The 27,938-nt window shown below is 43.8% G+C and overlaps 1 protein-coding gene across 2 annotated transcripts in view; it reads left to right on the top strand.

Moving 5' to 3' along the window:
- AGO2 (argonaute RISC catalytic component 2) overlaps window positions 1-27,938 on the top strand; it is a 2,267,075-nt gene that overhangs the window by 1,646,213 nt on the left and 592,924 nt on the right. For both annotated transcript variants that reach the window (XM_044067244.1, XM_044067245.1), the window contains exon 16: window positions 14,711-14,845. In XM_044067244.1, coding sequence (XP_043923179.1) covers window positions 14,711-14,845 — 135 coding nt within the window. The remainder of the gene's footprint in view (window positions 1-14,710; window positions 14,846-27,938) is intronic.

Genomic DNA, 27,938 nt, shown 5'->3' with positions numbered 1-27,938 from the left:
TCCAGGAGCTTCTGAACTCTTGACCTTTTTCCTTCTCCCTGGCTCTCTAGGCTTTGACAGTCATTCCAAATATATATATATTTGTGCTACTGCAACAGTGATCCTATGGTGAAGAGTGTACAGTTTGTAAGCAAACTTACCATAACAGAAGATGTTTGAATTAGATCACTGCTGTAGTACTAACATCCTCCCACCATCACCGTCTTCCTTTTATTCTTTTCTTAAACTCAGTGAACTCTTAACCTTAAAACTAAGCCAGTCTGCTCTTGCATGGTTCAACAACTATCTGTCTGACTTACAACAAGCTGTTAAATGGCAACGTGATTTCTCCTCTCTGCTACCTGTTACATTAGGCGTTACACAGGGTAGAATCCTATGTCCACTATTTAGTATCTTCACCAAATAGCTCCATACTGCTATCCACCCTGAAACAATTATACAGTACGCAGATGACTCCACACTCATCTGTGCAACACCCTCGCTCTCTCATCTCCAAGAAATAACCTAGCATTCCTTCTTAGCTGTAGAGTCTTGGCTCTCTGACTCTTAGTTAATTCTTAATCCCAATAAAACTAAACTAATGCCCTTTTCAAATATTTATTTATTTAAGTTTGATGACCGGGGAAGTTCACTGGGCCATAAAGAGCCCATTTTCAGGGGAGGCCCGGGGAAAAAAGCACCAAGACATTACATTTTGCATGTTACAATAGAAAAACAATAGTTCAAACAGAAAGGTTAAACATTAAGTTATAAGACCTTAGTAGATTAACATTTAAACATATAGTTACTAACCCTCAGTAGGTAAGGTGAACCTTGTGCATAGAGGAAGTATCAGTATATTTATTTGGAAAGTATAGTACATCAGATAGAAGAGAGAAGATCTGTCCCTAGTAGGGGACAAGAATGTCTTTGGTTGAGATATAAGCTATAGTAGATGGTAATTGGAGAAGATTACAGAACAAGGCAGAAAAAAAAGAGAGGGGGTCTGAAAGGGGTTATGTTGGGGTGTGACATGGGCATTCCCATTTGGAAGAAAGATGAGAGAAGAGCTGAGATTTGAAATTGGTATGGTTTGGTAGGTTGTGTAGGTGGGAGGGGGGAGAGTTCCACTGTTTAGCTAAAGAGTCGGACAGTAGTAGTTGGCCAGGAGTGTGTGATGGTTTGTGGACCTGAAGGAGATTTTGGTTTTTGGATCTCAAAACCTCAGACCTCCCTGTCCTCCTTTCTAATGTATTCATCTAATACCAAGCTAGATCCTGTATCATATACAAAGCTACTTGGTACCACAATTGATGCAATGAAATTTGATAAACATCTGTCCCTAATCATAAAAAGTTCATATAAAACTGGATCTCTGTATAGAACCAAACCATACCTCACCGACTCCACAAGACCAGTCTATTGCCAGGACTCACTCACTCTCTACCCTACTTAACGCCTTTCTTATCTTCACCACCCTAAAGAAAACAGACCTAGCAAAACTAGACGTCTGCTCCAATAAGATTGCCAGATTTCCTATTGACTCCTTGTATAGATCTCATCACTGCACTGCTCTACACCAATTAAATTGATTTGAGTTGCTCAATTTCCTAACATTCACCTAACTTACAATGACCCATAGCATAGTATACCAACCTGACAAATGTCCAGCACTCCTTAATCTGCTTCAGCCTCAGTCTAATAAAAGACACCTGAGAGCTTCTGTCAAATTTCTTACAAGTCACAAAAGCTAACAACAGTTCTGGGGATTCTCTCTACTCCAGTTGGATCTCCAGGACATGGAACTTTACCCCCAACACATCCTAACCACTGCCAATCCCTCATAGTTCAAAATACTTCTCAAGTCTGACATAACTAACTCTTGGCTTTGCTCTTTTCTACCACCTGGTTGATTATCATCCCTTCTGCACTTGCAGATTCCACACATACATCTCTGTTGCCTCCTGTGTAGATTTTTATTCTCTCTATGTGACGTAAACCTAACTTATCTCAATTATTTCCTTCCTAGCAGTATCCTACATTCTTTCTCTGGACTCTGTACCTACTCCACTTACTCTTATCGTAATTTTCCTCCTTGGTTTCATGCTATAGTCAATCAGCTATCTTAGCTCCTTGGCAATACCTTAGACAGTGTTTATTCGTATACAATAAATGTTTTGTCTGTCCAGATAAAGTAAACCTAACTTATAATACTCTAAACAAATTTTGCACCCTCTATTGTATATAAATACTTTGCTACTAAGATATATATATATGTATGCATGTGTGTGTCTATATATATATATATATATATATATATATATCGCACTCTCCAAAGCTAAGAATACAGCATCCATGGGACCAGATGACATCCCAGGTTGTGTACCACATGAACTATAAAATGAACTGGCACTTCACCTAAGTGTCATGTTTAATCATACCCTCACCTCAGGCTTCGTGCCCACTGAGTGGCACACAGCTACAGTTATCCCAGTCCACAAGGGGGGATCCAGCTTGGATCCCGGGAACTACCGCCCCATCAGTCTGACATGCCTGATCTGCAAGGCCATGGAACGTATTACCATGGAACTTATAAACAAAGACATTGGCAATCTTAAAACACTGGATCCCACTCACTTTGGGTTCATGAAGGGCCGATCTTGTCTCCTGAACCTGATTGACTTCTTCGAATCAGTCTCCAGAGCCATGGGCGAGGGTAAGGCAGTCCACACAGCCTATCTGGACCTCGCCAAGGCCTTTGACACCATCCCCCACTCTGGAATCATAGTTAAACTTACTAAGCTGGGCATTAATCCCTACGTCACTCGATGGGTTGCCAACTGGCTTACTGACAGAACCCACACTGTAAAAGTAGCTGATTCCAAATCCAGCTCCAGACAAGTGGAGTACCTCAGGGTTCAGTCCTGGGACCTCTCTTGTTTTTTTAAAAAAAAGACTCCAGCTATACTCTGTCTCATATCGTCTACTCTGAGGCGATCTCTGCTTAACATACAAGGCCATGTCAAACCCAAAGCTGTTGGACATGCTACACTTAAAGAAATCCCAATCCCTCAGAGCCACACGCTCCAGGGATCTAAACCTTTTCATCACAATAAACAAAACATGCTGGAGGGATAGGTTTCTGACCCAGAGACTCCCCAGAGTCTGGAATAGACTGCCCATACATGTCAAGCAGAGCACCTCTTTGGCCCTCTTCAAAAGGAACCTTGATGATTGGATGGGAGAAAGGAAATTCACCCTGGGGATCGCGTCAGTCGCCCTGCTAGACAGGGGTCTAGGGAGGTAAATAGTGTGGGAAGAAATAGCCAGGGAATTGTTATGGCTTGGCTTGTATAGACCCTTGCGCTGATGTTGAGAGGTATGACAAATGTCAGGGCCATCACAGTCAGCCAGAGACATTTCAAATTGTGACATACTTGTACCCCACTCCCCCATGTAGCGACTCTGGATGTGTCGAAGCAAGCAAGGAGCAGTTATGCAGTGTAAGAACGCAGTGTCCTCCCTTCCAAGGTACACAGAAGTAGTACAGTGGATTTTCATCTGTCCTTGATTTTGTCGAATGTTCTGGTTTTCTGTCATATTTTTATACTGTTGATTTATGCTTCTTCAGAAAATGCATGTTGTTGCAGTGCCTGTTGGTCTGTGTTTAAGTAGCAATGGCTTTAATGACCATGAGGTAAGCTTGTCTGAGACTGTAAGAGGCAAGTAAGCTTTAATAAAGCATACTGTTAAAGAATTACCAACATTGAAAGCCTTTTTGTTGTTGCCATGCAGAGAATATTTACATAACTAGAAAGCGTATAAGCCTTAGGTATTGAAATGCATACAGCAGTATTTGTAATAAAGGACAAGATTACAGTATTTTCAGAACCTCATTACATTTGCTGGAGACTTGCAGTAATCTTTGCAGGCTTTACCCGTAAACTAAACAGAATGCCAATCTATCATGTGTGGTTCATAACCTGTGCAGTACTCCTTTAAGCAATTTATCTTGAGCTTGTTTCTTGTTTGCTGTTCATTTTTTACTTTGATCATGTTTTCCCTCTGAAACAAGGAGATAGTTGTTGTCAGGCAGTAGATCTTTTTTGGTTAAGAAACATTTTAAAAAATGGGGGTATCACAGATATTACTTCTTTCAGCATGGTACTTGGTACTTTTATAAAGCTAAATATAAATTATAATTAGACCTGCAGTACAAGAAGTGATTTGAGTTGACTGCTGCTTATTTTTTATACTTGATTTTGACTGGCATTCCAGTAATGTATTTAAAAATTAATTTCTTTTTTCATGCCTCACAACCTTTTTGTTTCCATCTAGATATTAAGTAAGCTGTCATGTAGCCAGTGCATTGAAATATTTCTTTTTTTCTACACTTCATTTTGTCTTGATTAGCCTTTCATAATGATGGTTTGGCACCCAGGGCAGTGTATTTAATTAAAGTCCCAGATTTTAGCATAGCCCCATCCCTTTCTAGTTGGCCCCACCCATTCAGCTGTCTCCTGCCGCCCTCCTTTGATTTGAAGTCACCAGCCACCCACTGGTGGTAGCTAAGATCACACCATATATAGTCTCCAGTCATGGGTTAAATCATTTAGTAGTTGCATCTATCCGTTAGTGTTATGGGTGGGGCCCTGAGGTAAATTTCCTATTACCCATCAATAAATCCAAGTTGGTCTTGAATTTGTACAGGGATGAGCTATTTTTTTTAATCATGGATGGGGAGTTTGTTCAAGAGCAATGGTATCCTCTACAAAATATATCTGTCCCTCCAAATATTGATGTTGGTGCTGATTAGTAGTAGGTCCAGCAGTATTTGGTCAGAGGATGCCTTGTATGCCAGGCATAGGTAATCTCTGAGCATGTCTGTAAGAGACAAGAGTATAGAGACGGGGCTTTGAGGCAGTCCAAGTAGGACAAATTGTTTAAGCCTAGTATACTTCATGTAAGTTATCTTTGTGGGCATTCTAGCTGATGCAACTGTCTGGACAGATAGTTGTCAAACATGGCATTGTACTCTGATTGACCTTATGAAGGCTGAGTAAAGGGAACAATAACATCCTTGAACCTGAAAGCAGTCTCTTTGTTGTTGTGCTGCTCAATAAAAAGGATTTCCTCACCATAGCGGAACCATTTTGATCAAAAGTTAGGTCACTGTCAACATAAATTCTCAGATCCCAAACAACTGGGTCGACTCTTAGGAGCGTATTATCAATGTGGTATCTTCCCAGGGCAGTTGACTTACCAAAGGATATGATGATGCATTTCTTTGCCATATAGCTTTAGACCATGTTTTTGGCACCAGTTATTTGTTTGGGATAAGCATTTCCTGCAGGATGGTAAAGTCTTTTGGTGATATAACAGCACCTAGTCTGCAGTCATCTGCAAATGTTATCAGCCAAAGTCCTTAGTATTGGTTTTAACTTATGAGAAATAGATGGCAGACAGGAGATACCCCAGCCCTGAGCCCTGAGGGGACTCCATTGCTGACTGGTCTTTTAGTGACGATAGCTTCACCTATTTTGATGATCTGATTTTCTATTTGTGAGCCAGTCTGAAATCTAGTGGGTGACACAGGGGTTTATTCCTTTTTTAAATTTTTCTACTATGCCAGAGTGGGAGATTGTCAAAATATTTAGCCAGCTGTAGGTAGGCAGTGTGCATCATTTTATCTCTTACCCATAGTTTTGGTGACCTTTTCAAAAAAGTACACCAGATTGAATAAATATGACCTGCCTTTGGTGTCCAAACTGAGATAGGCCATTGTTTGGAAGTTCCCTATATGCTTATTGAGTAATTCCATAATTCTTTCCATAGCTTTGTATTTGAGGCTTGTCAGACTCATGGGCCTATACTTTTTAGCTCTGTGAAGGGTCCTGTCTTGTGTAGGAAAATGACTGTTGCTGTTCTGTAGTCGCATGCTACAAAACCCACATGGAGGCTAAGGTTGAGTAGTGTTAGGGGTGTGGCTAAATTGTGCTTCATGCTATTCAGTATGCATCCAGGCCAGGGACATTGTCAGGATCCATCGATGCTATATTTTTACCTTTTGAGAGTGCTTTCAACATCTGGTCTTGCTGGGGGTGAGATGGTTTTAGATATTTCATATTGGATCGGCGGGGAGAGAGTGGGGTACATTTTGACTGGAATTTATCAGCCAGTAGGTTAGCTATATCTTTAACTTCTTTTAAGTAACATTGTTCACAATTAGCTCAGCACATTGCTGCTTTATATTCTCAAGATTACGAACAATTGAAAAAAGCCTTGTTTTCTTTAGCTTGAGTGGCTGTATTTGCCTCATATCTGTCTTCGGTGGATTTGATCAAACACCTGAGTTGTTTGTATAATTTAATGACAATGGTTGTATCATTTTGGGTATTACCCTTCTTACTTTTTGCCAAAATTCTCTTCATTTTGTTTGTTTGTATTGTAGTTCCACTGGGGGGGGGGGGGGGAGTGGCTGTAGTTTGCTCTGTGCTACTTTCTACAGAGGACAGCTGCATCCATGCAGGTGTTTACATGCTGGTACATTTTGGTGGTATACATGTCAGTGTATTTTAGTTTTCTTAGTTTGGTGGGGTTTTGAAGCTTGCCAGTGAGTCTCCTAGAAATCGATAGTTTGTCTTAGAAAAGTTTCTAAAGGAGCCATGGGCAAGGGGGCTTCTAGTTTCAGTTTAATTTTGAATGAGACGGCTTAAACGTACAGCACAGTGAAACCACATTAACCCTCAGCACCTCGCAGTTGTCAGTCAGTACTACAATATTACTGAAAGTCTTACCTCCCATGTACAGCTTACTAGCATGTACAGCTTTCCAAACAAACACAGCTTACTAGCAACAAGCAAGCTTTTCCTTCCTTTCACAATCCTAAGGGGCAGATAGGCTGCCCATTCTCCAACTTTACTTCTTTAACCTAAGTGGCAGTCAGACTAAACTATCTCATTTGTCTCTTCCTGTACTATTTGAGTTATCCCCTTCTCCCTCCCCAATCTCTGAATCTTATCAATTCCCCTTCACCAATTCTGTAGCTAGTAACTCTTGACAACAGTTTCTTCTAATACTGTACACACTTTGCTGTCTTACTCCAGTCTTTAATACATATTGTTCCTCACTTTTCCGCTTTTCTTTTTTACAGCTAGTTAGTTATTTAATCCTAATATTAAGCTCTGATTTTCAGTCTGCCTAGGTGATGGATAAGCTTGTATTTTCTGCATTTCAGCCTAGGTGACAGCTGCACTAATAGTCTGATGTTCTTCGTGTTTCACTATTGTAGTCCTCACATTTGGGTTATCTGCTTGCAGTAGCCCTTAGTCGGCCTGATTATCAAAGTCTTGAGTCCTGCGTCTGTTGCTGTCTCATCTTCCATTACATCAGGTAGTCAGGGGTATAAAGCATGCAGCCAACGCCATTACATCAGTCTTTCTTGCCGTGCAGTGCCCGAAGCGAAGCAGTTTGCAAGTGCCGGTCGGCCGACTCCTGAAATTTTTGTTTTTGAGTTTCAGAACCAAAGTCTTCAACTAAGCTAAGTACCCCGTTGGGGAAACTTTTTCTTGCTCTAAACCTTTGTCAGTAAAAGTCAATAATTGTATTTCTTGTGGAAAGCAAATACCTCATAAAGATTTTCATTCATACTGCATTCCTTGCCTAGGCCATGACCACGATGTACCTCACTGTTGGTTTTGTGCCTTTTTTAAACAATGAACTGTTTGTCGTCAGTAAATTTACGCTTCTAAATATTTTGGTGCTCTGTTAAATTACCCAGATTTGGCTTCGGTAAGCCATCCAACTACCGACATTCCGAAAAGGACCAAAGATAAAGACAGAGACAGACCGCATAGGTCCAAAGCTGCCAACGATGCTTCTCCCAAGATAGTCGCCAGTTCTCAGTACTCGGGCACTTTCGCAGCCCCTGATGCCCGCTACTTCAGATACGCAGGCCTCTACTGAGACCCATTCGGAGTCCGGTATGCAGCGAGATGCTTCAGCTGTGGAACCTGTGGATGTGTCTACCTTGGATGGGTCCGGAGCCACTGTACAGGCACTGGTTTCTGAGGGTGTATTCAGGCCTACTGACTTGCATATTAAACCAACGCCATCTTCTTCTTCAAGGCCTAAAACTCGATCCATGCCTAGAAAACAGACGCCCAGACCACATGGTCAGGCCTCTATGCCTAAAAAACAAATGATAAGAATGGCTGAAGACCTTATTACTTTAATCAGGGGAAGCCAACCTTCCCCCTCTAAGAGACCTAGGACTGAGTTTGCTTATGATTCTTCTGATCAGGATTCTGAAATTTCTGTTTGTTTCCTCTGATGACCAGGATTTACCTTATCTACCTATGAGGATTCTGATGGCGAGGACTCTATTCCCTCTGCTTCCCCTCCAGAGGATTTCTCTTTTGGGGAAGCCTTGCATACTATTAGGGAGCATTTGTGCTGGTAAATCAGGATTACTCTGACTCTAAAAAGAGGCTTAGGGATTTTTTACTCCTGCCCCAACACAGGCATTTAGCTATTCCCGCTGTACTGGACATTGTTGATGATGCCTTTTCGGAATCTAGCTTGGCCCCTGGCTCTTTACCTCCTGCTCCCAGAAAACCAGATAGATATTACAGGGTTCCTGATTCTCACAAGTTCCTCTTTAAAAATCCTACTGCGGATCCTGAGACCATTTAACAGGGACCCAAGGGCATTAAGGCTACTACTGCCAAAAATCCTACCCCCTCTGATAGAGATTTCAGCGCGCTGGATGGATAGATGGGATAAGAAGGCATACACTATTGCAACCTTGGCCATCAGGGCCTTAAACTGCCAGTTTCATGTGTTAAAGTATCAGCAGCATATTATTGGATTGTTTAAACAGAAAGTTACGTTGATTCCTGACTGTGCTGAAAATAAAGATTTACAGGATTTAATGCATTCTGCTGAACAAGTTGGAAAACGTACTTTGCAATGTTGTTTTGATTCCCTAGAGGTATCTTGCAGGGCTGCTGCCACTGGGTCTATACTTAGAAGGCATGTTTGGCTTAAGGAGCAATCTTTGCCAGATCATGTTAAAACTAAATTGCTGGATGCTTCCTTAAACCAGGACCACCTGTTTGGCAACAAAGCAGAAGTAGGACTTAAAAAGATGGAGGAAAAAGCTAAATCTGTGCAAGTACAGCCTCCCAGATTTAGTAGGCAATGGCTGTCTAAGAATTGGTCCTTTCCTGCCTCTTCCAGGCCTTCTCAATTCAAACCCAGAACCAGCAGAACACCTAGGCTTCAGTCCTAAGGTACACACAGGACTAATCATTGGGGGACTCCCACTTCCAAATCAGGGAGTAGTAAGACCCCCCCTATGGTAAACTGTCTCAATGACTTAACTTTAAAACTTCCAAGCCCTGCACAACTGACTGTACCTTTAGGGGGAAAGATTGCCCTGTAGACAAAAAATTGGGAACTCATTACCCAGGACAAATGTGTTTTAAATGTAGTTTCCCAAGGATACAGATTCCACTTCCACACTTTACCAACCCCAAACGGTTGGCCAGATCTACCCCCAAATCAGTGGGCAGAGGCTCAAAAGCAATTTCTCTCTCTAAGTATCAGGGCTATTCAAACTGTCCCAGAAGAGGAAAGGGGACAAGATTTCTACTCAGGACATTTCCTGGTGCCCAGAAAAGATGACAACTGGCGTCCTGTCCTGGGCTTCTCTATCCTAAACACATTTTTGGTGATCCCAAAATTCAAAATGCTAACTCTTCACCAGTTGCTTCCTATGCTAGGCAAGGATTGCCTGGTTGGCAACACTGGATTGAACAGAAGCCTACCTGCACATCCCAGTCAGGGAATCTTGCAGAAGATAACTACGCTTCAAAGCAGGCTTCGTGCACTATCAGTTCTCTGCACTGCCCTTTGGCTTATCTACTGTGCCCAGGGTATTCACAAAGTGCCTAGCTCCAGTCGTTGCAATTTGCAGGCAAAGAAATATTCAGATATTACCCATACCTGGAGATTGTCTAATTCAGGCAGAAAGCCAGGACATACTATTGAATCATCTGGCATTTGTACAAAAATTGCTAACTTCTCTGGGGTACACCATAAACGAAAATAAATCCCATCTTGTACCCTGCCAACAAATTGTATTCCTGGGAGCAAGCTTGAACACAACTTCCCAGATGGCTTTCCTCACGCCAGAGAAACAAGCTCATTTGACAGCGTACTTCAAACTACTGGCCACAAAGACCCTGCTATCTGCAAGGCAAATACTGCAAGCCTTGGGGTTCATGGCCTCCTGCATTCTCCTAATTCCATATGCAAGACTGCATATGAGGAAACTACAATGGTATCTAAAAAGCCTATGGTGTCAACATTCTGAGGATCCGGAAGCAATGATTCCCATCATACCTTGCCTACAGATAGAGTTCCTTTGGTGGGCAGAGGCCTGCCACCTAAACAAGGGACTGCCATTCACTCTACCCCCTGCCACCCAAACCCTAACAACAGATGCATCAGACTATGCATGGGGGGTTCACTTGGCAGGGAATTGAATTCAGGGCAAATGGAACCCAAGTCAAATGCACCTGCATATCAATTGAAATGTTAGCTGTACAGAATGCTCAGACGGCCTTGAAGGACCACATTCTTCCAGAACAATTAATGGTAAAGACGGACAGCAGCACTGTTATGTGGTACATAAACAAGCAGGGGGGAACCCACTCATACCCTCTCTGCAGACTAGCCATGGCTCTGTGGAACACAGCCTTGAGCTACCAAGTGCACCTAGGCTCAATTCCTGCCAGGAAAGCTAAATACACTGGCAGACAAACTAAGCAGAAATCTCATGGACCCACACGAGTGGAAATTGGAACCAAAGATATTCAACATGTTGAGAAACAAATGGGTGAGCCCAGAGATAGACCTGTTTGCCTCCCCCCAGAACTATCAGTTGGACAAATTCTGCACAAGGTCTCCCCACAAACAAGCTTGGAAAGTGGATGCCCTGTCCTTCATCTGGAAAAACCTATCAGTTTATGCCTTTCCTCCTCTGCCTCTCCTCTCCAAGGTACTACTAAAGATCAAACAGGACAAATTAAGGATGGTACTGATTGCAGCAGAATGGACACGCCAACACTGGTGTACCCCCTCTTGCGCAGTGTGTCATTGATGGCACCATGGTACCTGCCCCAGACCCCTACCCTGCTGTCCCAGCAGGAGGACCAGATTCTGCACCCTCAGCTTTAAACCCTGAACCTGGCAGCCTGGCTAATTGCCTGCTCTCTCCGTTATCATCCCTCAGTAAACAAGTGTTGGATGTCATTCTGGAGGCAAGGAGGCCTAGTACTAGTAAATCTTATGCTGAAAAATGGAGAAGATTCTGTTCCTGGAACCAAGCTCAGGGGGTGGGCACAGCAGCGCCCAATTTAACTCTGATTCTTCAAAATTTAACTGAGATAGGTTGGGAAGGTGGCCTAATGGTTAAGGTGTTTGCCTTACAAACACAAGGTGCAGGGTTTGAGTCTCATAAGGGATAATTGGCTAGGCTTAAAATGGCTTGCCAGGGCAGTTAGCCTAGTACTAATCAATGAACCTATGCTTCACAAGGGCCTTTCCTTTTCCTCCATCAAAATTCATGCCTCAGCCATTTCAGCTCATTACAACACAGAACCACCCATCTTCTCTCATCCACTGCTCAAGCAATTCCTCAGAGGGGCCAAAAACGTAAGACCACCCAGGAGAACCCCAACTCCAGCCTAGGACCTTAACTTTGCATTGGAAAAACTCACTCTACCTCCTTTTGAGCCAGCTGCAAATGCAGAGTTGAAATTCCTTTCTTGGAAAACATCCTTCCTTTTAGCCATCACTTCAGCAAGAAGAGTGTCTGAATTACAGGCCCTTATGGCAGTGGAGCCTTTCATCATCTTTCATGCGGACAGGGTATTCCTCAGGACCAATCCCTACTTCATGCCCAAGGTGGTATCCAGTGTGGCTCTTAATCAGCCCATTCATTTGCCAACCTTCTTTTCTAATCCACAGAACAAAGTGGAACGTATACTGCACTCCTTAGATGTGCACAGACAACTTAGATTTTACTTGGACAGGACTAAACTTCTCAGGAAATCTAAACAGCTACTGGTTGCATTTGCTGCATGGGCAGAGTGGAAGGCCATTTCAAAGCAAACCATTTCTAAATGGGATAGGCCATTGCATTCATTTCTGCTATAAGCACCATGGAAAAAACATACCCCACAGGGGATAAGACCACATTCAGCCAGGGCTGTATCTATTTCTACAGACTTTCTCAGAGATGTCCCTACCAGCAACATACTAAAAGCTGCTACCTGGAGTTCTGTACATACCTTCACCAAGCATTACCATTTGCCACTTTTCTCTAAATCCAGAGCTGGCTTTACCACTACAGTCTTGCAGGGCCTTATAGCTGGTCCTAATGCTATCTGATTTCCTCCTCCCATCCTTAGCTTTGGGAATTTACCCAAATGTGATGACTGCAACAGTGAAACACGAAGAACATAGTACAGTTGTGTACACTTACTATAAATGTAGATGTTCGAGTGTATTCACTGTTGCAGTCCTGGTTACCCTCCCTCCAGCCCCCTGACTTCTTTTGGCTATACCTGTATTCTTGTTTACTATGCTTAAAGCTTTTTAGTGTATTTGCTTTTTTGTTGGAGGTGTAACCTTGTATATATAATTGCTTTCCATTATGGGGGCACCTGACATCTGGGGCAAGAAAAACTGATGCAATGGTGTCGGCTGCATGCTTTAAACCCCTGACTACCTGACGACATGGAAGATGAGACCGCAACCGATGCAGGACCCAAGACTTTGATAAAAAAGGCAAACTGAGGGCTACTGCAAGCAGATAACCCAAATGTGATGACTGCAACAGTGAATACACTCTAACATCTACATTTATGGCAAGTGTACACAACTGTACTGTCTTTACCACATTTCATCCTAAGCGGGAGTTAGACTTCTTGCTAAAACCCTTCTTTCAGTCTAAATGGCAGAGTGCACTATCCCTTCTCACATCACTTTCTTCTGAACCTTATTACTGCCCATTTTATATGGTCTGTGTTACAGTTCGACTTGTGCTGTAACTTTTTTTCTCTGTCCAGCTTTGCTTCTCTTTGTGGTTTTAAGTAATAGCAGTCAGCTAACACTGTTCCATGGCTGACCAGATAAGATCCCTTGGGGGGACTTCCACATTACTTTTAAACTTGTGTAAACTTCACTGATATCTGGTATCTTCTAATACTTTGCACATTTTACTATCTTTTCCCAGTCTTTACACATAAGCCTCGTCACTTATTCTTACTTTTTCTATGTCAAGCTTTGCTACTCTCTCTTCTTTTGTATGCATGACTTCTACCCAGCCTAAGTGGCAGATGTGCTGGCCCTTCTAGTTTGTCTTAATGCCAGTTAGACTGAACTACCCCATCTCAGTTCCCTATACTTTACCCCTCTCAGCTACCCATTTTCCCATAGACCAAGAAGCTACTTGTGCTTTGTAAACTGGCCTGATGTGTACAGGGTATCCTGGGGAGAGAAGTCCACATATTTAAGGAGTACTGCAACAGTGGCCTGTTAAATATCTACTGTTCTAGTAAGTTACCTACACAGCTATACTATATTTGTGGGAGATGCTGGCTTTCCAATAAGGAACCCCCCCAAAACCAGCTAGAAAAGTGCTTCACTAATTTTTGACTAAGTTATGTCTGCGGCAGTTTACTTTTTGCATGATTTGGCATTTGCGTCTTTATATTGATAAGGATTATGCAGTAAGCAAAATGGAAAAATTGCTGGATCCTGTTAAATTTAGCTTAGTTTCCACAAACGGTCTACCTAGTCTTTATTTCCATAACCATATCCGTATATGCCCTGTTCCTTGCTGCAAAGAATTGAGGATGGTGCCACCCTGTGTGAATGTGTTTTCAGGCCATGGTCACACCACTGCAGTCTCATATTGTACAGTTGTATGAAATGTCAGTTGCCTTTTTTTTGGGAGGACAGGACTACTTTGTTTTTTCTCACGGTGTTTTCATTGTTGACTTTCTGTGCAACCATTTAACCAGTTTCAGCAATTTTTTCCATACCAATTTCCCTGTCAAAAGTTACAGTAGCCACTATTTATAACAAAACGGAAAGCATATGCAGAAGTTATTACAATGCAAATTTTTGTCTCTAATACAAGACTCACTGTGTAAATCTAACTGAAAGGTTATCACTGCACTGCTGTTACCACTTAGCTCTGCATTCCAGGAGAATACTGCTTAAGATAGTTACTTAGCTTAAGTAATACCAATCGTTTAAGAGTAGTAAGAATATCCATATTTAGTAGGTTAAGTATATTTTTTCTGTGATTGTAAGCTTGTTTATTTTTTCTGTGTGTGTATATGTATGTATGTGATTTTGTCACCTTTTAGATCTTTTTCCTTCTCCAGACTGTATGGGCATTGGTACTTGCCTTGAAATATCCATCATAAACATGCATATTTTTTAATTTCTGTTTAGATTTGATTAATCTACACATCTTGTCTAATATATTGTGTTTAGTTTTTTTTGTAGAGTCCAAAAACTACAGATAAGCTGTGTCTGATTAATATTTATAACCATGTTTATTTGATTTTGTATTGCAGTCATAGTAAACTGCACATGAATGTATTTCCAGTAAGTGAGCTTATGCTAAATTCTGCTTTTTCTGTCTTAGGTGCTTCATCATGAGTTGCTTGCCATAAGAGAAGCATGCATTAAATTGGAGAAAGACTATCAACCTGGTATCACTTTTATTGTTGTCCAGAAAAGACACCATACTAGACTGTTTTGCACAGATAAGAATGAACGGGTAGGTGCACTTGCTTCCAGTAACTTGTCCATCATAGTTAATCAAACATGAAGTTTCACAACTAATTAGGATAAAATAATTATTTTTTTTTTCTAAACAGAATTAATTCTTCTAATGTTTTGTTTTCTTCTCAGTATGTCTTTAGACTTAATACTGTGCACTGAAATACTCTGTTCCATGTATCAGAATGGTGTACTGCTGTGATGCAAGTTGACCCTTGTCTGGTCAGATATGTCAATGTGTATAACCTAGCTGTCTGTGTACATACCTTTAAAGATCAAGTGCAGAAGTTTTCATCTAGCTAACAAAAAGCATTACCTGTATGCAGGTCCCATTTCCATGTTTACTTCCCTGTAAAAGCAGGAAGTTTTAATTTAAAAGTTTCCTTTCCTACATTTATTTCCATGAACACATGGAAGTCCAGAAAAATACCTGTTTTCCTACCTCTGTCAGTATGTTCTGCTGATGTAATCAAGATGGAATAGTAATTATAGGATTCAATTGATAACTAGTTGCAAGTAATTAGTTATTTGCCAGTCTGTTAACAGGCTGAAATCTGCTTTACAGTTGTTTGCCAATTTGTAATCCTCCCAACACCTTTGGCAGCAAGAGGGGGAAAAAAAAGCACAATAGAACTGTCAACTGTTAATGGAAAAAAAAAATTGCTTTGTTCTGTGAGCCTCTACCAAGATATGTCATCAATGTGATGTGGGTGTTGGTGTCAACAAAATGTGGCTGCAGGACAGCAGCAGGTGTTCTTGCTGGATCTCAGCATGTTTTGGGGAGGTTTGAAAATAAATTTAAGCAAAAAAGTCATTAAAGATCTCGTGATCTGAAGTATCAATATGCAGTCTGCATGCAGTTTAATGCTTTTTCATTACACAGATGAACATCTTTGCACTTTATCTTTGTGTGCTTTTGTTTGCCATGGTTTGTCGTAATTGCTTATTCTTGTGATGAGATTAAGAAAACCATTGGTGTATAATGCTCTTAAGTATGCAAAATCTCACAAAAATAAATTTGTGTGCATCAAATGCTCATTCCCTCTTGACTCCTGTTGAAGTGCAGTGGGGAAGTGTGCCCAGTGTGTTATAGGTTCATAGAAGGTTACTAGGCTAATGGCCCTAGAGCCGTTACAAGCCTAGCCATATTTATCTCGAGTTGCTCCAATTGTCAGTTGTTAGGTGAGTGAAGTTTGCAGCGGTAAGGGTCTATGCTAGTTAATACCGACTTCCTCTGTCCAGAATGGATATGGGCGCCACCCCATGAGTGAATTTGCGGTCACCCAAACACTGATCTTGTTTGCATTTGAAGAGGGACAGGGAGGGGCTCTGTTTCATGTGAACTGGAAGCTTGTTCCAGGTAAGTGGCTGTCTCTAGGAGAGGTATCGATCTCTCCAGCATGACCCATTCATATCAGAGTAGACTCATCAGTGTTAGCATATGAAGTAAAACCATCTTCTTTAAACTACAAGTACAGTTTGCATTTTAAACCACAAGTGCAGTTTGCTGTCAGTAAATGCATTTATAAAATTTTCCTTCTCTAGCCCTTGTGCTTCCTGCTGTCAACCACAGCTACTAAAACACATACTGAAGGTGCCCAGTTCCCTTATTTAAACTGCCCACTGCAGTGGGCATTGGTGAGAGTTTATTCCACCTTAGACTGTTCCCAAGGTAAAGACAACCATATTCACTTTGTTTTTTCTCTGCATGATAGAAAACAGTTCTTCATTGTTTTTGCCAAAGTTGGTGATGCCTTGAGAATCAAATCCATATTTTGTCATTTTGTTTCTTCTGTCGTGATCACATAGTTTCACTCAAACCTCCCATTGTAGGCCTTTCATGTAATGCAGACCATCAATAGTTACTCTTTGGAGCAGCTTACATGACACGTTTCAGTATAGAGGCATATCTTCATTTTTTAACATTGAGACAAGGTCCTGTAATACAGTTCACTGGATTTTTGTGGTTCACCATAGTGGGTAGTTCTTAACATTCTTCCACCAGAGTTGGTTTGACCTTGTCATTGCACAGCTGTCTCCTGAAGGCTACAGTTGTGCATATATAAAACCATCTTCTGGGGCCAAAAGAGAGAGCCTGCTACCCAGAATCTATGAGCTCATGTCTATAAATTTAAATTTTTTAATTTTTGGAACAAAGCTGTAAAATATGTAATTTATTTTTCATTAAAGTTGTATCAGAGAAGTAAAATGTGAGTAAGTGCTCAAAACATGTATTTTTTCCCAGCAAACATGTCATGCATGGGGTCTACCTTACTTACCTGAATGACCACACCACCGACTTTCACTTCACTGAGATGAAAGGACCGACAAACCAGAAGACCGACATCTGGAACACCAACTTTCCACTCGAGGTAAGTAAGCACTTGGCCATCCCCAAAAAAAGTAAATAAACCAAACAAAATTGAACCCACCCATGTGGGGGGCTGTGCCCCCCACATCTCCCTAACTAAATATACCAACTCCAAGATCACACTACCGCAGGGGTAAGGGGCAAAGTTCAACAGGATGGCAAGTGGTTACTTACCTCTAGTGGAAAGTCGGTGTTCCAGATGTCGGTCTTCTGGTTTGTCGGTCGTTTCATCTCGGCGAAGTGAAAGTCGTTGATGTGGCCATTCGGGTAAGTAAAGTAGACCTGACGCATGACAGGTCATACATAACAAGTATTGTTTTGTGTTGAAATGTACTAGAGTTTTGAAAGTGAAACTGTTACTTATGCACACTAAGTTTAGAGCTTCCTAGATTTCTGCCTCATGCCGAAAGTTATGCTGCCTTATTTGGGGATAGAACATTCAGGTTATCCTGAGGAAATCTGCTATTGGGAAGTTGACTCAAGAAAATGAATGGTCAGGGTTTTATTACCTAATGTAAAGGTACCGGCTTTGTCTCAGCTGAATGAAAAATAGCCACTTCTCTTGCACGTTTCTGCTTCCACTGACCCCAGGAACCATAGACCTATTAGCCTGACTAGACTTTTCTGCAAGGCCGTGGAGCAAATCATCATGGACCTTATTAGCAGAGATATATCTCCAAACACTTGACCCTACTTTATAATTTGTCAAAAGGGGATCATTCCTGTTAAACCTGGTGGCCTTCTTTGAGACAGTTATCAAGGCCCCTGAATGAGGGGAAAGCTGTACATACAGCCTACCTAGACTTAGCCACGGCTTTTGACACTGTCCCCCCCACTCTGGCATTATTGACAAACTCATCCAGCTAGGTATCAACCCTTACATCATTAGATGGGTCACTAACTGGCTCCATACCACTCAGCTGTACAGATTTTTGCAGAATCTTCAGATGTGAAGTAGTTTACTTCATTTGATCTTCAACCTTTGGGGGTATTCGGATCCGGATTTGAGACGACCGCATCTGATCTGAGCTCCAAGCTCCTCCCCTACCCATAAAGCCCTTCCATCTCCTTCCTTCCCTTAGATCTTGTTTGCCGCTTTACAGCCAAGCATCATGGTCGCTGAGCTCCAGGTGTTTATTTCTTGTGGGTAAGTGCTTTTTGTGCTAGTTAGGTTCCCTATTTCCCATTTTTACCTCCCCCTAACCTTTGCATGTATTTGCCAGTTAAAAAAAAAAAGTTTAGTGTTTTATGGTCCTGTGTCTCCCCCCCCCCCCCTTGGCCTTCTCCCGTCTTAGTAGTTAGCGTGTGTGTGGGTCGTCCTTTAGACATGGCTGAGACCCCAAAGCCTGTCTAGAAAATGGATTGAGTGTGGCCATAAGCTCTCTCCAGCCGACGGCCACACTCTGTATGCTTAGGAGTGGCCCATTTGGATACAGCCTCCTTTGTCTGCGCGAACTGTAATCCAAGAGCCCTCAAAGATAAGAGTGCTAAATTGGTTATAAAAGGGCTCCTGCCTGCTTCAGGGACGGCAAACCCAGCTACTGCTGCTTCTTTGGTAGTGGCTGCTACCGTGTCCTCCCCTTCCTAGGCTTCTTGGATTCAACCCCCCCCCATCTTGAGACATTCGGATGGGGAAAAAGACATAAAGACAGGCCTGGAAAGCAGTCCCCAGACCACTCTACTCCATCGGGGCCTCCCCCTTAATCCAGGACACATCCCTGGCCCAGTACCCCTCAGCTCTGTTCGTCCAGGTTTTCCCCGGAGCCGACAATGTCTAGGCCACCACCCAGAGCCTCCCTGGCACTCACAGCCAGTGTCAGTGGCTTCTTCCTCCCATTCCACCCGCAACTTGAGCGAGTCAGAGATGGACCAGATGATGCAAAAGTTCACCTGCACCCAGATCCAGATGGGAGTCTTGCCTGCCCCCTCTCTCTCCGGAGCAGGGAGCTTGCAGCCCTTTTTCACCCCCATAGCTCCTTCTCTGATCCGACCCTTGGTTTTGGAGTTTGTGGATCCGAGAGTTCTCAGGATCAGAGGGGTCAGCGCTGATGGTACTGCAGGCCATTGCCTTGAGTGTGTCGGATCCAAGCTTGCCGTTGCCTCAGTGTCTGATCTGAGGGCGCTCTGTTGGCTCCGAGTATGTCAGAGCGCAGCCTCCCCCTAGATATCTCAGCTCCTCTAGGCTTGGCTCTGACTCCCATTGGATCCATGGGGAGCGGCTCCATTACTTATTCCCCAGGGTGTCCGCTCTCCTTAGACATTTGATGTGGTGGAGAGGGTCCTCTCAAGTGGGTGGAGACCCATGACCGTCTCCTCTTCGGAGTCCGCCCCAACTCCTTCAGTTCTGGGTACGATGCCGACCTTCCTGTCATCTCAGGGATAGCCCATGCTTGCTTTGCCTCATGCGAATCCCCACCCCCCAGAGAGTCCCACTGAGGAGGTTCCTCACAAATGAAAGTGTAAAAGGAGTCACTTGGAGTCCCTCACTGACAACACTGACTTGGAGGAAGGGAGGGTTCCCCCAGGTCACCCCCCCCCCAAGGATGTCTCCTTTGGAGACATCATGGAACTCCAACGCCAATGAGAGGGGAGGGGGGTCCACCCAAAAACTAACCCCGGACGAGCCTGGAGGCATTTATCATGGGCTCATCTACCTCCTGGGTGTCCCCCCTGCAAGATCCACTGGTGGACCTTACCACCTCTAGAGCATAGAAAGAACCAGACACTGTGGAGCCAATCCCAAAAAGGCCAGACAAAATTCTTAGCCCCCCACTGGACAGAACCAGCTGGAGTAAGGGGTCCCCAGTAGATGCTATGGTGTTGGCAGCCACCACCAAGAAAGAGCTCCCTGACCGGGAGTTGCGGACGATGGACCGTCTAGGGAAGCGAGTCTATACATTAGCAGCCTTAATCATAAGGGTGCTGAACTACATGGCGCATGTCATCCGACTACAGTGGAACTTATTCAAGGAAGTCGCTGAGTCTCACCCAGAGCCCATGTCGGCAGAGGGCAGGAAAATGTTCTCCGTGTGCATGGCCACTCTAAAAGTGGCTAGGAATAAGTCTGTCTCTCCTGTCCCAGGCCACAGAAGGTGCCGCCAGGGCGACTGGGTCCAGCGTTGCCATGAGGCACTATGCCTGGCTCTGGCTATGTTAATTTTCAGAACCCTTCAAGGCTTCCTTTCCCAATGGCCCCCCTATGATGCCTCATCCCTGTTTGGGAAGTCAGTACGTGAGACTCTAATCCAGAGTGAGAAGGATGGGAAGATGCTGTCTGCCATCAAGATCCGCTTCTCCGACCCTCAGAGATCCTTCTCGAGGAATCAACGAGGGGCAAAGATGTGGTTCTGGAAATCTCAGTTCGCCCGGGACACTCAGGACTCTTCCCTCAGAGACTGGGGGGGGGGGGGTTATGACAGATGCTGACCCAGAGGCAGAGGGGGTCCGAAGAACTTCGAGTCTCGAGAAACATTCTCAGACAGACCCGTGCAATATCTCTGAGGGGTTGCCCGACTGCTCATCTCTGGAGGCAGTCGGGGGCCATCTTTCTTTACACCCAACAGAGTGGGAGTCCGTTACAACAAACCGTTGGGTGTTAAAAATCATATCCAGAGGTTATTCCATCCCATTTTTGGCCCCACCTCCTAAACCAAAATTCCTCCCGGATGTTCCACGCCCACAGAGGGAGGAGGCAGCACTGGAGATAGAAAAGTCATCCAACCCCCTCCTCCTAGATCAATCTGGATTGGGCATCTATTCCAGGTTCTTTTTAGTGCCAAAGAAAACGCGGGACCTAAGACCATTTCTGTATCTATCCGTTCTGAACCTGTCAGTAGCCAAGGAGAAGTTCCAGACGGTCACACTCCAGTCCATTCTGCCCTACCTGCAGGCAGAAAATGAACAGGCTCTCCCGCAGGTTTCTTCACTTCCAGCTGGGGGCCAATCATTACCAGTTCAAGGCTCAAACCTTTGGTTTCACCACAGCCCCCAGGGTGTTCACCAAAGTCATGGCGGTGGTAGCGGCCCACCTGAGGATTCAGGGAATCCATGTCTTACCCCTACCTGGACGATTGGCTCCTTGCTGCCCGTACCAGGCATCTACTATGTCATGCCAGGGATTACTTCATTCTTCTTGCAAACAGACTGGGTATCACAGTCAACCTCAGCAAATCTTCACTGGTCCCAGTTTAGAGATTAGACTTCATTGGAGCTCGACTAGATACTATACAAATGAGAATCGATCTCATTCCAGAGAGAGGGTAAACAGTCTGAAACTTCATGTCTCTTACATTTTTCAATCCTCCACCTCTTCAGCAGCTACAGTTTTACAAGCTGTTGTTTCCATGGCAGCCACCATCAACCTCCTACCCTTCGCGTGTCTTCACATGAGAGTATTCCAGTGGACGTTGGTGGTTCAGTGGTCGCTTCTGGTCTTACCTTTGTCTCATCCGATACGCATATCACGGGCTTGCAGAGAGTCACTCTTCTGGTGGATTCTCTCCCCGGATCTTGTCCAAGAATGTCCCTTTCTTCCATCATTCCCCACAACCACAGTGACCACGAATGCCTCCCAGCTAGGGTGGGGGGGACATTGCTCAAGAAGGACAGTCCAAGGCAACTTGGGTCCCCGTTCAAGACCAATTTGCATATCAATATCCTAGAGATGAGGGCAATTCTTCTAGCGTTGCAGGCCCTTCATGCCCATCTTTCCTCTAGGGACTATTGTCATCCAGTCCGACAACATGTCAGTAGTCTGGTATATCAACAAGCAGGGCAGAACCGGATCTTATCCCCTTTGTGGAGAAGCCAATGAAAGTCTGGGAATGGATGGTTTTCACCAGCTGCTTTCTGGTGGCAACGCACATTCCGGGACTGTCCCAACATTTTAGAGAACAGGCTCAGCAGGACTATTCTGATCCCTTCCAAGTTGTCTCTGGATCCTTCAGTAGCAGAAGAGACCTTCCTCAAGTGGGGGCTGGCCTTGTGCGATCTCATTGCATCTCCTTCCAATGCGAAATCAGCGAGTTCTTCACTCTGAATCCCCCTCAGGGTGACATCCACATAGACATACTGATTCATGCTTGGCCTTCCAGTCTTCTTTATGCTTATCCTCCATTACCTCTCATTCCGAAGTTTCTTCAGAAAGCTCACAGGCTGGGGAGCGCAGTAATCCTCATTGCCCCATTCTGGCCTAGCTAAATCTGGTTCCCCTCTCTTTGGTCTCACCTAGTAGTTCCACCATGGATCTTGGATCTGGTTCCAGATCTCATTTCTCACCCCTCGGGGATTCCTCACTCAGATCTGGACAGTCTGAAACTTACAGCTTGGCTGCCCCAGTTCCATTATTAGGACTCCCGGTTTATCCTCTCCAATGAAACCATTCTGGTGGCGCCTCATAAATCTTCTACTAGAAAGATATACAGTAGCAAATTGAAAAGCTTCTCTATTAGTGCCTCTCAACGGAACATAGATCCCTTTATGGCTCCAGTTCCAGCTATTCTGGAATTTCTGTCTGGTGTCTTTCATCAGGGGGCTAGTTCTTCTACTGTAAAAGTTTGACTGGCTGCCATCTCTATCTTCCATGTGGGGGAAAACATGGCTTCCTTAGCTTCGTCTAGGCTTTGTAAGACTTTTCTTAAAGGAACTTTTATGCTGCGACCTCCAGTGAAAGATCCAACACCTAATTGGGCCCTCACCTTTGTCCTACAAGCTTTAGTCTCCCCTCCTTTTGAACCAGCAGCGACAGTAGATTTGCAATTTCTTTCTTTGAAAACTGCCTGTTTGGTGGCCATCACTTCAGCCAGGAGGGTATCGGAACTTCAAGCCTTGTCCATTAAAGTTCCATATATGTTTTTTCATAAGGACAGTGTTTCCCTGCACACTACCCCTTCCTTTCACCCAAAAGTGGCTTCCAAAAACAATATTAATCAAACTATCAATCTTCCAGTTTTCTTCCCAAATTTCCAAAAAAAAGGGTGAATACATTTATTAGCATGTACATAGGCAACTGAGGTTTTATTTAAACAGAACGAAGTCTTTCTGTAAACCAGACCAACTGTGTCTTATTCCAAACCATTTTTAGGCAAACCAGTTTCCAAAGTCACCATTGCTAGATGGATTTCCCAGTGTATCAGCCAGGCATATTTGATAAAGGCATTTTTCCCTCCAGGTATGATCAAAGCCCATTCCACTAGATCTATAGCATCTTCAGCGGCTTTCTGGTCGAAAGTGTCACTGGATTACATTTGTTCTGCAGTTACTTGGTCCTCATCTCATACCTTCATATCCCATTATAAACTGGACATTGTATCCAGGAGTAGGGTGTCATTTGGCTCCGCAGTGCTCTGAAATAGCCTTCCATGAGGGCCACCCAGATGTTGGTAGCTGGGGACTGTCTCAAAAGTTGAAGATCAAATGAAGTAAACTACTTCAGATAAAGAAGTTATGTACTCACCATAACGTTCCATCTGAGTAATTGTACTTCATTTGTCTTCCGTCATCCCTCCCTCCTTCCCCTTGACCTTGTCACTATTGTCCTATTTTGATATATGGGAGAGGTGCACACTAGTGGCTTTCCTGGTTATATTTGGTTTAGATTTTGTGAATCTTTAGTGGTAAGGTTATTTGGGTCGGGCTTATGTTTTCTGATTCAGTAAACTCGGTCTGAGAGAAGGAAGGAGATGGAAGGGCATTATGAGTAGGGAAGGAGCTTGGAGTTCGGATCAGATGCTGGTGATTCGGCCGTCTTGGATCTGATCCGGATCCGAATGCCCCCAAAGGTTGAAGACAAATGAAGTACAAACTACTCAGATGGAACGTTATGGTGAGTACATAAATTCTTTATTTTTGTCTCATATTTTTGGTCAGTTTTTTTCCTAAAATTGTGGTCTTTCTGGCAAATTAGTGGCAAATTATTAAAGATTGAAGTTAAAAAAAAAAAAAAAAGTGAGAACACATTTGAGTCTGACTTCATACCCATCAGAAAATTCATGATAATGCAAAATCAGTTATTCTAGCAACTTTCCAAGACTGTAACAGCAGTATTTGAAAAATTGTCCCTATTTTTAGGCCTTTGTCCCACTTTTATTTATGGCTTTTTCCAGATTTCTTGCTCTAAGAGGTTGAAAAGTATGACTGGCTCACTCATAGAACACATAAAGTCAAAATAGAGGAATCCTCCTCCAACAGCAGACCTGTAACCAGTGGTGTTCCACAGGAATCAGTCTTGGGACCTCTGCTGTTTGCAATCTATTTATCTGAAGTACAAGCAAAAACTAAAAGTCTGTGGCTGACAAAGTTTGCTGATGACTACAAACTGGGCGTGGTCATAGACTCTCCAAATGATGTCCACATCCTACAAGAGAGTCTTGCACAAACAAGTGATTGGTGCCGCAAAGTCATGACTCAATGCAAAAGAATGTAATGTGTTGTCACTCTCGCCTTTATTCTCACCGATGGGTTGGATCTGATGCGTGGGATCTGTCTCGGCCTTTACTAAAGCTCAAGGACTTTAGCAAAGCTTGTGGACCTCCTTCCCTACCCTTAATGCAGTTCCCTTACATCCCCAGATCTCATTTGCTGTGCTGTGAAGAAGTTCTTCAAGCAAGCTTTGGGCTAAGTGTTTCTATTTTTATAGCTTTATACATTTATCTAATTACTAATTTCCTTATTGTCCCGGTCTTTTTTCTCTGTGTAGTCTTTGTGGTAGTTCCCTAGTTAGTAATCCCCCCGTTAGCATCCGTTTTTAGTTAAGAATGTCTAACTCCTTACCCACACCCATTTTTTTAGATAGATGGTGTTCTCTTCCTCCTTTCTGTCTCTTAGTGGTTTTTCTATTTATTAAGGACTAAACCCTTTCCTTTCCCTTCTGGTTACCGCTTGATTTTCATTTGAGAGCAGTTAAACAAAAGTCTGTTTAAGATGTCCTTCAAGGATGCATCTGCAGTCATAACATATGGGTTGTCCTGCCTCAGGCAGCCCTTCGGTCGGCCGGATTCCAAAGTCTGGGTCTGGCCTCGGCTGATGTCGCACTTTCCCCGACGTCAGAGCTTCTGGGGTATAAAGGCATCAGCCGACGCCATTTTCCTCAGTCTTTCTTGCCGCGCGGTGCCCGAAGCAGAAGCTGTTCGCAAGTGCCGGTTGGTCAGATCCAGAGATTTCAGCTACCGAAGACTTCGAAAAAAGCTAAGTACCCCGTTGGGGACTCTTTCTTGCCTCAGCCGATGTCAGACAAAGTAAATAATTGTTTAACCTGTGGGAAACAAATACCTCATAAGGATTTCCACTCTTACTGCCTTCCTTGCTTAGGCCCAGACCACGACGTATCAGCTTGTTTAGCCTGTGCCTCCTTCAACCGACGGACTCTTAGACGTCGGTCGGAGTTTGCAGAGGAGTTTTTTGGTACCGATTTTGCTTATAAAATGCCGTCGGAGACTCCGACTACACATATGGTCAAAAAATGCAAGGAAAAGGACCGACACTCGCAGCCCGCGGTTTCGGCTGAAACCACGGCTAGGCCTACCGCGAGTGTCTCGGTTTCGGCTGAAACCGAGTCCACGGCTATTCCCACTACCGACACCATACCTCCGACCACCGAGGCCAGAGAGGCCCCGGCTGAGTCGGCTTCAGAACTCCCTACCGAAGCTAGTGTTCAGGATTTGTCCGACACCATACCTTTGGACATTTCTACTCCTGCATGTGGGGCAGCTAGGCTAATATGTCTATTAAGGCCTTCTCCAGGGCTAGAGCTGCCAAACTTTCAAAAGCTATGCCTGCCAAATCTACATCCCAGAGGCCTTCCTCTACTTCTCAAATCCTCAGTCTTGCTGAGGACCTTATCTCCTTAATTAGGGGTTCCCAACCTCACCCAGATAGGGCCTCCCAACCTCCTCCAGACAAAAGGCCCAGGACTGACCCCTCTGAACCTCACTCCTCAGATTACTCCACGGATGGATCTGATTTGTCAGACCATCAAGAAGGGGCCTACTCGCCTTATGAGGATTCAGATGCAGAAGAATCTATCCCTTCAGCCTCCCCCCCTGAAGAATTTTCCTTTGGGGAGACTTTACACTCCATGAGAGAACACTTTCAATGGCAGGGTCAGGATTTCTCTGATTCTAGAAAAAGATTAAGGACCTTTCTGCATTTGCCCCAGCATAGGCCCATAGCTATACCTCCGGTTCTAACTGTAATTGATGATGTGTACAATGATGTCAGTGCTGCACCTGATTCTCTTCCTCCGGCCCCCGCCAAACCTGACAGATATTACAGGGTCCCGGATTCTCACTTCCACCTGTATAAAGCCCATGCTGCAGACCCAGAAACTATTTCTCAGGGCCCTAAAGGGGTTGCAGCCACTACTGCCAAAAATCCCCTACCCTCTGAAAGAGAGTCTAGAGCATTAGAGAGATGGGGGAAAAAAGGTTTACACATCTGCTACTCTTTCTGCCAGGGCATTAAACTGTCAATTCCATATGATACAGTACCAAGAATTTTTGTTAGATCAGCTAAATAAGAAACTTTCTTCACCTGACCCCTTAGACCGTAAATCCCTTCAGGATTTGGTACACAACTCACAACAGGTCAGTAATCATTTCTTAAAATGTGGCTATGATGCACTGGAGGCTTCATTTAGATCAGCTATGACTGGGGCAGTAATTCGTAGGCATGCCTGACTGAAGGAGCAATCTTTGCCAGACCAGGTCAAGGCTAAACTCCTCGATGCTCCAATGGAGAAACAGCATTTATTTGGCTCCCCTGCACAGGAGATTCTAAAGAAGGTTGAAGAAAAAGCAAAATCTGTGCAAACAGTTAAAGATTTCCTGCAAGTTCAACCTCCGAGGTTCAGTAGAAACTGGCCTACAAAGAATTGGTCCTTTCCAGATTCCTCCAGACCACAGAGAGGCAGAAACAGACGCCCTAGAGGCAGAGGTCAATCCAAGGGCCCCTACAGAGGCCGTCAGTGGCAGCCTGCCAACCAGAGGAGTAGTGCAACAGCTACAACTACTACAGGACAGACACAATGACTTGACTCTAATTCCGCCTACCAGGGATCAACTGGAAGCACCCTTGGGCGGAAAGCTGGCTTTATTCTCGAAAAACTGGCATTGCATTACAAAGGATACATGGACATTGCAAATAATAGACAAAAGGATACAGGTTTCATTTCCATACTTTGCCAAAAAGAGGCGGAATGCCAAACCTTCCACCAAACCAGAAGGCAGAGGCTTTAAGATAAATCAGCAAATTACTTCAGATGAAAGCTATAGAAAGGGTACCATCTACAGAACAAGGCCAAGGATTTTACTCCAGACTATTCCTTGTGCCAAGAAAAGAAAGCCAATGGAGGCCTATACTCGACCTGTCCGCACTGAACACTTACCTCATTGTGCCAAAATTCAAAATGCTGACCCTACAGCAACTTCTTCCCATGTTGGGCAAGGAGTCTTGGCTGGTGACTCTAGATCTCAAGGAGGCATACCTGCATGTCCCTGTCCGACCAGATTGCAGAAGGCACCTCAGATTTCTTGCAGGATCAGAGCATTATCAATTCTCAGCATTGCCCTTTGGCTTATCTACTGTGCCCAGAGTATTCACGAAATGCCTGGCATCAGTAATTGCACACTGCAGACTTCAGGGAATAAAAATTTATCCATACCTGGATGACTGCCTAATACAAGCGGACAACAAGAAAAAATTGTTAAAGGACTTGGCCTATGCC

This window comes from Protopterus annectens, chromosome 3.part1 (assembly GCF_019279795.1).
Source record: "Protopterus annectens isolate FY-2018-M chromosome 3.part1, PAN1.0, whole genome shotgun sequence".
In the NCBI taxonomy this organism is placed as follows: domain Eukaryota; kingdom Metazoa; phylum Chordata; order Ceratodontiformes; family Protopteridae; genus Protopterus; species Protopterus annectens.
This window is presented reverse-complemented; position numbering and strand designations above follow the sequence as displayed.